The sequence below is a fragment of the Abramis brama genome (assembly GCF_963993115.1).
Source record: "Abramis brama genome assembly, chromosome: 13".
Lineage (NCBI taxonomy): Eukaryota > Metazoa > Chordata > Actinopteri > Cypriniformes > Leuciscidae > Abramis > Abramis brama.
Window position 1 is genome coordinate 3,940,105 of NC_139975.1, and position 12,109 is coordinate 3,952,213.

General features: G+C 37.5%; 1 protein-coding gene across 1 annotated transcript in view; it reads left to right on the top strand.

Moving 5' to 3' along the window:
* The window catches only part of f8 (coagulation factor VIII, procoagulant component), a 32,828-nt gene that overhangs the window by 5,019 nt on the left and 15,700 nt on the right, over positions 1-12,109 (top strand). Inside the window, exons 5-14 of the mRNA XM_084132811.1 lie at positions 660-833; positions 1,686-1,910; positions 3,077-3,332; positions 3,407-3,587; positions 5,752-5,839; positions 6,199-6,416; positions 8,178-8,328; positions 8,437-8,646; positions 10,039-11,113; positions 11,460-11,625. Of these exons, the coding sequence (XP_083988937.1) occupies positions 660-833; positions 1,686-1,910; positions 3,077-3,332; positions 3,407-3,587; positions 5,752-5,839; positions 6,199-6,416; positions 8,178-8,328; positions 8,437-8,646; positions 10,039-11,113; positions 11,460-11,625 (2,744 nt within the window). The remainder of the gene's footprint in view (positions 1-659; positions 834-1,685; positions 1,911-3,076; positions 3,333-3,406; positions 3,588-5,751; positions 5,840-6,198; positions 6,417-8,177; positions 8,329-8,436; positions 8,647-10,038; positions 11,114-11,459; positions 11,626-12,109) is intronic.

The window sequence follows — 12,109 nt, forward strand, 5'->3', positions numbered from 1 at the left end:
ATGAATATTTGTTTGTTAACAAATGATTATGACGTTCTGTTGGGATGTGTCAAACATATCTATTTTTTTTAATAGTAAAATATCAGTTTAAAGAGTCCTATTATGCTTTTTTACATGTTCAGCTCTCTTTAGTGTGAAAAAGCTCTGCAAAGTCACTCCAAAGTTTCTGAACTTCCTGAAACGCCTCCATTGTAGTCTTGAGTTTCTTCCGGGAATGAACACGTCACAATATTCCTCATTTAAATAATTCATGCGCAGAATAAAGGGGCAGGGCCTGGTTGAGTTAGTTAGTAGTGTGTTAAACTGGTGGTTATGGTAAGGGGCGGGACATTTCCCAAACACACTCGAAGCGCTCGACCAATCACAACGCACTGCTCCAGCCGACCAATCAGAGCACAGTGTGCTTTTCAGAAGGAGGGGCTTCATAGAGACAGGAACTAAACAGAGCGATACTGACAGACTGGGAAGAGAGGAGCCGCAACAATGGAGAATATGAGGAAAATAATCAACATTCAAGCAGGAAAACCTGTTCTAGTAGAGCCTGAAACAACAACAAGACTTAAAAGGGCATAATAGGTCCTCTTTAACCACTGAGGATTTGTACTGAATGAGACTGCTGGTAAATACGTGACATGTCCTGTAACATTTTACTCTTTCAGAGGCTCTGACGGAGGAGAGACAGCGGAAGGCAAAAGAGTTTATTTTGTTTCTCGCTGTCTTCGATGAGAGTAAGAGCTGGTACCAGGAAGTGGGCAGAGCAGACAAACTGAAGAAAACACCCAGTCCAACCCAGTACCACACCATCAATGGATACATCAACTCTACATTACCAGGTGCCAAATTACTTCTTACACTACTGGTCAAAAGTTTGGAATAATTAAGTTTTTTTTTTTTTTATGTTTTTGAAAGAAGACTAAAAAAACTAATATTGTGAAATATATTTACAATTTTCTATGTGAATATATAGTAAAGTGTAATTTATTCCTGTGATCAAAGCTGAATTTTCAGCATCATTACTCCAGTCTTCAGTGTCACATGATCCTTCAGAAATCACTCTAATATGATGATTTGATGCTCAAGAAAAAAATATCTGATTATTAGCAATGTTGAAAACAGTTGTGTTGCTTAATTCTTGCGGACACTCAAAATTGTGAGGTAAATTAAGTTTTTTTTTAAAAAAAACGAAATGAAATAATTGTATTCAGCAAAGATGCATTCAGTTCATCAAAAGTGACAGTAGAGTAGATTTTTATAATGTTACAAAATATTTATTTTGAACTATCTTTACATCAAAGAATGCTGAGAAAGTGCAGTATCCATAAAAACCGCAAGCAGCAGAAAGAGTTTACAATTTTTGTAATAATAAGAACCATTATTAATAAATGAGCATCAATAAATGAGCACTAAATCCGCATATTAGAATGATTTGTGAAGGATCATGTGACACTGAAGACTGGAGTAATGATGCTGAAAATTCAGCTTTGATCACAAGAATAAATTACTCTTTATTATATATTCACATAGAAAACATTTCTTTTCATTTTTATGCAATCTTATTTTTGTTACTGGAGTGAACAAATTCTTAACAGGATTGATAATATTTAATTGTTTTGAGTTGACATATGTTATACTTTATATGTTGTAATTCTCAAACGTATTCTGTATCTGTGCTCGTGTTTCATCAGGTCTAACCGTGTGCCAGAAGAGCCCGCCGGTGTCCTGGCATCTTATTGGTCTCGGCTCCACCCCAGAGATCCACAGCATCCAGTTTGAAGGACACACCCTGAAGGTGTTCGACCACAAGCGAGTAACCGTAGAGATGACCCCCATGACCTTCACTACGGCCCTGATGAAGCCGTCCGCTATCGGGAAGTTTCTGATCTCGTGCAAGATCCACTCTCATCAGACAGGTAAGACTCTTTCAATAACATGATGTACAAGGTTTTGAATTTGTACTGTAATAATTCTCATCCGAATATCATCAGTACTTATTTTGTAAGATAAAATAAAGGCAATGCCGATGAGGTGAAGTGAGTGATGTACATTAAATTTTCCACAGAAATATGAAGCAAAGCAGCACAATTGTTTTCAACATTGATAATAATCATAAATGTTTCTTGAGCATCAAATCATCATATTAGAATGATTTCTGAAGGATCATGTGACACTGAAGACTGGAGTAATGATGCTGAAAATTCAGCTTTGATCACTGGAACAAAATTATATTTTACAATATATTCACATAGAAACAAATTATTTTTAATTGTAATAATTTTTCACAATATTACTGATTTTACTGTATTTTTGATCAAATTAATGCAGCCTTGGTGAGCAGAAGAGACTTCTTTGAAAAGCATTAAGAAATCTTAATCTAACGGTATAGTGTAAGTTTTGCAACATGTTCTGCTAGAGAGAGCTTCAAAAGTTAAAAGACAATAAAAGAGATAAAGTAAATTACATCTTAGTGATTATGCACAAAAAGCTTCATTAGGAATAGGAAGCATGCTGTGTTATCGTTACTGATGAGACATGAGACGTCTTCAGAAGAATAAAACATCATACTTGTGGCCAGTTACGTTATACATTGTCTCTTTTTAAATTGGATGTTTTAAGTAAAATAGCGAAATTTGATGTTTCATAATTCCCTGAAACGCCTCCATTGTAGTCTTGAGTTTCTTCCGGGAATGAACACGTCACAATATTCCTCATTTAAATAATTAATGTGCATAATAAAGGGGCGGGGCCTGGTTGAGTTAGTTAGTAGTGTGTTAAACTGGCGGTTATGGAAAGGGGCGGGACATTTCCCAAACACACTCGAAGCGCTCGACCAATCACAACACACTGCTCCAGCCGACCAATCAGAGCACAGTGTGCTTTTCAGAAGGAGGGGCTTCATAGAGACAGGAACTAAACAGAGCGTTACTGACAGACTGGGAAGAGAGGAGCCGCAACAATGGAGAATATGAGGAAAATAATCAACATTCAAGCAGGAAAACCTGTTCTAGTAGAGCCTGAAAACAACATCAAGACTTTGTTTTAATGTTTCTCTAATGTTCAATTTAATCCTCCTCTCCAGCTGGTATGAATGCATTCTTCACTGTTGAGAACTGCCCTGAATCTTTGGCGGTCCCAATCCCAGACAAACGATATGTCGTACATTCTGATGAGAATGAGGTGGAGGAGGATGAAGACAACATGTTCTCCATAGTGTTCAAGCAAGGAGGCCCTGTATCCGTGCTTCGCTCGAGCGCCAAGGGAAGACCTAAAGTGTGGGTCCATTACATCGCTGCGGAGGAGATAGACTGGGACTATTCATCTAAAAGCGGCGACCGGTACGACTGTGAGCATGTCCTGAGACGAATGAATGTGAAACTCATTGAAACTAATGATGATTTGCATGTTTCAGGCCTTCAAAGTCATCAGCAGCAGAATCTGAGTGGTTCAGAAAAGGTCCTCAGCGCTTGGGTGCGGTTTATAAGAAGGTGGCTTTCGTCGAGTACACAGACAAGACCTTCACTGAGAAGAAAACCACCGGCAAAATGCTGATGGGTCCAGAGCTCAGAGGGGAAGTGGGAGATAAGTTTCAGGTACGAAATGTAGATTTAAAGAGATGCAGGTGATCAGATGAAGACAAAAATGAAGGAAAACCTGAACGGTTACATCACAACTACTGCGATTTGATGATCGCACTAAAACTAAACTAAACTAAGCCCTATTCGGACGGGATTAACTTTACCAGGGTAGATGGAGTAATGTAATTTTACCACAGGACGTCTGTAATATTAATGGCCAATTCGCACGGGATAAGAGATCTCAGTAAACTAGCAGAAGTGGGAGAGTAACTCGATTTACACACCGCCGTCACTCCTGTCGTCATGTGTGTGTTACGCTGCTTCCTGATATCACATGCGCAAACACACATAACCTATATTTATATATATAAAACAGTTCTGTCCGGTCGAACGGTGTATTAATTAACTTCAGATTGGATTGAGTTGGTAATAGACACTTTAACGCTAAAAGATGTTTCGTGCCTCTAACAAGTGCTGTCGATCTTCTCTCTGATCTGAATGGTGTAACACTAGTCCCGTCCGAATAGGGCTTAAGCCATATCACAATCTCACAACCATGCATCATTAATATTAATTCATTAAAAAAAGGTTATTACATGGTTTTGTGGAATACTTGATTCTGATTGGTCAATCGCGCCCCGGTAACAACCGCTGAAAGCAGATAAAACAGGCTCATCTGGGTCACTGAAGTCAGCAGCGCTTTACTCTCGCTAGGAACGGTTTTTCATCGTGGAAGTTTTGCGTTTGGTGAGCTAATAAAATATTAAAACTCAGTCAAATCTATATTTTGTGAACAGTTATTTAATTATGCCATCCCGTATCGTGGCCTCGCTCTCTATTGTTTCATACAGACGTTACTGCCATTTTGCGACGATTGTTTTGTACACTTTTGGATTGCAAGATAACAAACAGGTACGATTTTAAAACAGTTTCATCTCAAATCAATATCTCTTATCCCCATAATTATTAATGTGGCGAAATGCTGTGTAATAAGTGTTATATGACTGTATACCGTATCTCTTAAATGTCCGTCTAGTTTAAAATTGCTCTCTCCGTGGAAGTTTTGCGTTTAAAGACCTAATAATATTTCGACTCAGATCAATATTTCGTGTTTAATTATTTACTTATGTGGAATAACTGTGTAATAAGCGGGATAATGTACATCCACCCGGTTGTTATCTCAGAATAAACCCCCTTCGGGTTGGGGTCCTGATCACCCTGTCAGTGTTTATTCTGAGATAACAACCGACTGGATGTACATTATCCTTTACTTACGGCAACTGGCGAGTAACACTGTTTCAATGCCGATTTTTACTCATATTCAGGGCTTTGTTTGGCTAACAATCTAAGGGTCTCCCACAGATGGCGCTGTGCTGCCAGAAGCAATCCGTGCATGAAATAAATGTATTAGAAAACATAAAAATGTATTTAGTAAGTATTTATTAATCATAAAGTAACCAGAGTGGGCAATTTTTTTTAGGTGGGAAAATACAAAAATCCGTATAAATACGAAAAAACAGTAGAGCATAGCACTAGCAATGCAAGGTCATGGGTTCGATTCCCAGGGAAAGCAAGAACAATGAAATGTAAGTCACTTTGGGTATAAGCGTCTGCCAAATGCATAAATGTAAATCTCTTCACCTTTATGTTGTTCCAAACCTGTATTTCTTTCATGGAGCACAAAAAGAGAAAGAATATGTTGGTTTCTCTTTTGCATTTCAATGAAGAGAGTTGGAAATTACTATTCAGTGAGAGATAACTGACGCTTCATGTTGATATTTAAAATTGTGGATCTTTTCTTCTATATTGTGACACATTTGAGTGAACAAATGATTCAAGATTCAAATTCAATTCAATGCTGACTTTAAAGTGCTGAACTTATTATTAAACAATTCAATTTGGGTTACACTTTATTTTAAGTTGATGTGGTTACATTGAACTTACTCAAATACTCAGTACTCAAGTACTGAGTAAAATGAATTAACTACATGAACTTACTATAGAGTTACGGTTAGGGTTTGGTTTAGTTACTTGTAATTATGAATAATTTACCGTTATTACTATAGTAAGTACATGTTGTAACGTGTAACTACATCACGTTAAAATAAAGTGTTACCTAAATTTGAGGTAATGATTTTTTCAAAGCTTTCTGAAATACACTCTTGTATATCTCTATTAGATTGTTTTTAAAAATAAGGCCAGTCGACCATTCAACATTTATCCAAACGGCCTGACCAGCGTTCAGCCTTTGAAGACAACAAACCAAGGTACGAGACGTTATATGCTTACAATTTATTTTTCATATTTTCCATTTATATATTGTTTTAGATTTTGATAAATGTTTAAAATAAAATTTGTTAAAAGCTACTTTTAAGTATGTCTTAATAGTTATATTTCAGTTTTAGTTATTTTAGTACTTCAAGTTAAACAGAATGTTTGAGATATTTTGCCTCGACAATTAATTAATATTTTATTTCAGTTAATGTTTATTTTATTTCAACGAACAAATCAAAACTAAAAATATGGTTTTATTTTTTGTTAATGATAATTACTCTGGTGTCAAATAGAGTGGATGCAAATGACTTTTAATGGGATTAACGCATTTTTCTCTGTTTGTGGGTTGAAGTTAACCAGGTGGATCTTCGCTCTTTGGCCGTTCCACCAGGTGAGATAATGACGTACCTCTGGAAGCTGACAGCAGAAGACGGACCCACAGATGCCGACCCACGATGCCTCACGCGCTTATACCAGAGTACGGTGGATCCCGTTCGGGACGTGGCGTCTGGGTTGGTGGGACCCCTTATCATTTGCAAATCCCTATCTCTGGACAAAAGAGGCAGAGTGGTGAGAAGAAACCCTGATGTAGATCTGATCATCTCAACACGGGCTCATTTGAAACACGTGCTTTCATGTGGCGTCATTTCTGCTAAATTATATTGCGTTGGGGGTGTAACGAGACCCTCATGTCACGATTCAATGCATATCACGATACTGAACTCACGATTCGATATTATTGCGATATTCTAAGACATATGGTAAAAGGTTAACTAAAAATTTACTGTTAATTGAAATGCTTGATTTGATATTACATTGTAGTGTAAATGAATAGGATCAACTTAGTGCTGGAAACCCAATCAGGACAATAGAGACACCAGAATAAACATATTCATGATTCTGAAGCTGAAAACACTATTTCAGCTATTTTAGATGAATATGCTTGATCTCTGTCACTGACTAGATATGTTTAAAATAATGTAGGACACTTTTTACTGGTAACATCAGACATCTGGCATTACTAGGACCCACAAATATTCCCCCATTGCATTATTATACACTATATTCAACATAGTAGTTTAATGTACTGACACTAAAACTCTGTAACTTGAATTTTTTTCTCACAGAAATGTTCATTTTGGATGAACTATACACAATACATATTGTCACTATCCACGATACATACTGATGCATTTTTATATTGCGATATATTGTGACATGATTTATTGTTACACCCCTAGTTGCACATTTTCACTTTTAAAGTGGCGATAAAAGTTAATGCTCTATCGCTTTTGAAAATAACGTACCACCCTCACTAAACCAAACTGATAGTGTTAACAAAAGCAAACGTGATAAAAAAATATTGAACAAATAATAATTTCTGAAGCAACCAGGACATTTTATCTTGCTTCTAGTCTTTGAGCTCTTTTATTCTGACTCTTGTTTCACAAGTACCGAGTTTAGTATGTCAGAAAAGCCAAACGTAAGGAGATGATTTTGTGATTATGGAAGTAAAATAATGACAAATGTTTTTGAAACAAAAAAGCTTGTTGAATTGCACTACTAATTGCATTAACCCTGCTTGCATTTTAATGCATTGTATTTTTAGGGCTTGCATTTTTATGGGCTGAAATTCAACATGGTTGTATATTTAAGCTGTGAATATTTCAATTCAAAACATTTCACACACTTTTTCGTTAATAAAAATTCAATAATCCATATTCACCTTTCAGATTTCACTTCCAAAATATGAATTCTGTTTAAAAATACAACCTACAATATTCGACAGGCAATTTTCGGTCCATTTTATTTCGCTTTACAAATTCAGTGGTTCAAATTCGACAGAAAATTCAACATTTGATTTCTTGGAACGGCAGGAATTTCAGTAGATTGCCGATTGGTAATCGCTAATGTATGGGTTAATGCAATGCATATATTTTTTCAAGTAGTGCAATTCAACAAGCTTTTTTGTTTCAAAAACATTTGTCATTATTTTACTTCCATATGTGATGCAAACGTGAAAATGTATTGCTTTACAAATCATGCACTTAAGGTAAAAGTGTTTTGAGGCCATAACAGTTTTTGAGCAAGGAACCATGAAAAAATAAGTCGTAGTTATAGATGATCTGACCCTGTTATCATAACCTGTGTGAAAAATAATAAAACTCATTGGTGTTTTACTGACACAAGTGTTATATGTTAAGTGGCATGTTTTTCCAATGAGCCAATGTTGGTTTATCAGATGGATGGAAATTATTATTAATAAATACATACTATAAGTATAAAGACGGATGGTAGATGATAGTTAATGTTCTCCTAATGTTTTCACAGGTAACTTCAGATAAAGAGAAGAAGCTCCTGTTTACGGTGTTTGATGAAAACAGAAGCTGGTACTTTGAGGAAAACATTAAAAGGAATATTGAAGATCCAACTAAGATTAATCGCAATGATCCGGATTTCTACAATTCAAACGTCATGCACAGTGGGTGTTGTTTTTTAGGCTCTAGATGTGCAACATGGGATTATCTATAGTAGTTTGTATTGTTATACCAAACTGGATTAACCTTCATTTTTTTTAATTGTGTTTCAGCTGTTAACGGTTTCATGTTCGACTACCTACAATTCAAGATGTGTGTTGGCGATGTGATACTCTGGCATGTGGCGAGCGTTGGCATGCAGAGCAACTTTCTGTCAGTTTACTTCACGGGAAATACGTTTGAGAAGGATAAAACATACGGCACTGTCCTCACACTCTTCCCAATGACTGGAGACACAGTGACCACTGAAGTGGAGATGCTAGGTAAGGGTCAGAGGTCAAGTAACCCCTGAACGATACAAGTTTTTACTGTATTTTTAATTCAATTTAATTATTCCAAACTTTTGACTAGTATATAAATAAAAACGCCCCGAACACTATGGGCCCTGTTTTAAGGATCTAAGCGCATGGTCTAAAGCGCACGGCACAGGTTCACTTAGGGCTAGTTTAACGACGGGAAAAATGGTCGGTGCTCCCGGTGCATGGTCTAAAAGGGTTGTCCCTATTCTCTTAATGAGTAATGGGTGTGTTTTGGGATTTTCGTGCTTTAAACCAATCAGAGTCTCATCTCCCATTCCCTTTAAATGCCAGTTGCGCTTGCGCCATGGCGGATTAGCTATTTACATGATGGAATTTGATAGTGGAAAGACCGAGCGCGTCTCCAGAGCGCAAACAGATCCGCTCGTGCACGAGGTGAAAGAGCGCAAGCAGAACATCTACGGGACAAGTCGGATTCACCATATCTTTATGTACACAATAATAATCTTTTACATTGTAATCCTTTTCATTTTAATATTTGGCATGTTTGTTTGTGTGCTGCTGTGCATCCCTGTGTGTGTAATAAGCAGAGTGTGTGTGTGTGTGTGTGTGTGTGTGTGTGTGTGTGTGTAATAAGCAGAGTGTACGCGCGTTGTGGACCCGCCTATAGGCGCACGTTACTAACGCACTCTTTAAATAACAAAACAAATACTGCGCCATTGACTTTAGACCAGGGTTCAGTTGGTCAGTGGCTCAGTCTATTTCTGTTGCCAGCCCAGAAAAGTTAGTAAAGACATCGTTAAAACAGTCCAAGTGACTACAGTGGCTCAACCTTAAGTTTATCAAGCGACGAGAATACTTTTGTGCGTAAACCCCCCCAAAATAACGACTTTATTCAACTATTGATGTTCTTATGTGTTCCTCTGAGTGAGTTCACGAGTGTAACAGCGCAGCGCTTCTGGGTTGTACGTCAGAACGTAGGCTCACTATTGGCCAGCATCACACACATGACCAGCGTCGGCCAATAGTGAGGCTCCGTTCTGACTTACAACCCAGAAGAGCTGCGAAAATGAATAGTTGAATAAAGTCGTTATTTTTGTTGTTTTTTGCGCACAAAAAGTATTATCATCGCTTGATAAACTTAAGGTTGAGCCACTGTAGTCACTTGGACTATTTTAACGATGTCTTTACTAACTTTTCTGGGATGGCAGATCTAGATTACCTAGAAGCCTATGGAGGAGTGAGACAGCTCTCAGATTTCATCAAAAATATCTTAATCTGTGTTCTGAAGATGAATGAAAGTCTTACGGGGTTGGAACAACAAGAGAGAGAGTAATTACTGACAGAATTTTCATTTTTGAGTGAACTAACCCTTTAAGTCTGATGTTTGATCCTTAGGTGAATGGGAGGTCAGCGCATTTGACCCCTCTCTGAAAGAGCGAGGCATGAGCGTTCGCTACACGGTTGTTAACTGTGAAAGAGTGCTTCCTTTGGTGGATGAAGACGACTACGATGATGACTTCATTGAATTCATTGAGCAGAACTTCCCGATTCCACGGGGAACAATGGAAAAGAACCGCACTATCGCTGTTCGTGTTTGCCGAAACAGAACTGTGACGGAGTCTGCGACTGGACGAGTAAACATGAGCCGAGCTCCAAACAATGAGAGACAAAACAGAACCCGTGTGTGTGAGATAAGATATGTTCCGGTGAAGCGGGAAAAAGATCTGGAAGCGTTATCGCAGGGTGGGATTCCACAGGATATTTTGGATCAACTGGAAGAGGAGATGGGTGGAAATTCTTTGGAACGTCAGAAAAGGTCCGACCACAAATCTTACAGAAGTAGACCGGAGTTACCAAACGAGATAGATCCTAAAGCCATATTAAGTTCCTCAGAAAACAGGGAATTAACAGGAGAACAACATGTTCCAAACATTCAGTCGGATCACAACAAAACACATCCAAGCGGTGCAAACATGTTTAGAAAATTCCTTCTTAAAGATGCAAACATGTCGACTAACCTCAGTCAACTTCTGAACGACTCTCAGGAGGTCCAATCAGAGAAAGTGAGGAATCGACGGGAGATGTGGAGCGTCAGCAAAGACAAAAAAGTGGATGTGAAAGTTCACAGCAACAATGAAGTTCTGGAAGAATCTGGAAGTTCTGGTCTAAAAAAGGACAAGATGGAGGAAAGTTTGAATCCGTTTAACTACAATTACAAAGATTCAAAGAAGTTCCAACCGGATTTGGAACCGGTTTCAAATTCATCAGATAATCAGACATATGGCAGGAAATCATTGGCAAGTGACTATGATGATTATAGCGATGAGGGAAGCGTTGGTTTCGATCATCACGTTGAAGATAATGTCGGCATTAGGTCGACAGAGTCTAAGTTTCGTAGTTACTACATCGCGGCAGAGGAAATCTTCTGGGATTATGGGATTAATAAACCAGCTCAGCTCATCAAACCAAGGTAACAGTGCATATAAACATATTGAACAATAACAACAACAGTTTTGATCATTTTAGCAGAGAAGTATACAAACAAGCCTTAGTGAGCATGAGACAAAAACATGACACAATTTAATATGAACTTTAGACCAATAGTGTGTGTTTATATGTATGTTTTATATTGCATAAAATACATTTAAGGTCTCAGATTGAATCAAATCCATTTAGTTTAGTTGTTTATTTGTATATAGGTAGTTATAGTGCAAAAATGCAATGCAATGCACTGGCAATATTAATATTGCTTTTCATATGAAGGAATTAAGGACCTGCTCAATTCTACATGCACTAAATGTTTGATGTGTCCACAGGGAGATGCGAAGGGGAATGAGAAAATATTTCCCAACCTATAAAAAGGTGGTTTTCAGAGCCTATCAGGACAGAGATTTCAAGCATCCAATCAAACGAGGAGAACTGGACGAGCACCTCGGCATTATGGGTCCTGTGTTGAAGGCAGAAATCAATGATGTTCTTACTGTAAGTTTCTTCATGAAAAGGAGGTCCTAAAAGCATAACATTGCTTTCTTAAGGTCTAGTCTTATCCGTTGTTCGTGGGCAAATATTCACAGGCGAAATCTAGTCTTTTCAATAGAAATACACGCAATTGGGAATTTCTCGTATAAAGGCGAAAGTCAAATCTCACCACACTTTTCTATGGAAGCTTGTTTCTGCCACAGAATGAAAAATAAAAAAGGTAATTGAGACTTTTTTTCTCACAATTGCGAGATGTAAAGTCGCAATTGCGAGTTATAAATTCAAAAATGCGTGATATAAAGTCGCAATTGTTTGTTATAAAGTCAGAATTGTGTGATATAAAGTCAGAATTGTGTGATATAAAGTCGCAATTGCGAGAAATAAACTCGAAATTCTGACTTTTTATCTCAGAATTGCATGTTTATATCTTGCAATTCTGACTTTATATCACGCAGTTGGGAGATATAAAGTCAGAATTGCGTGACAT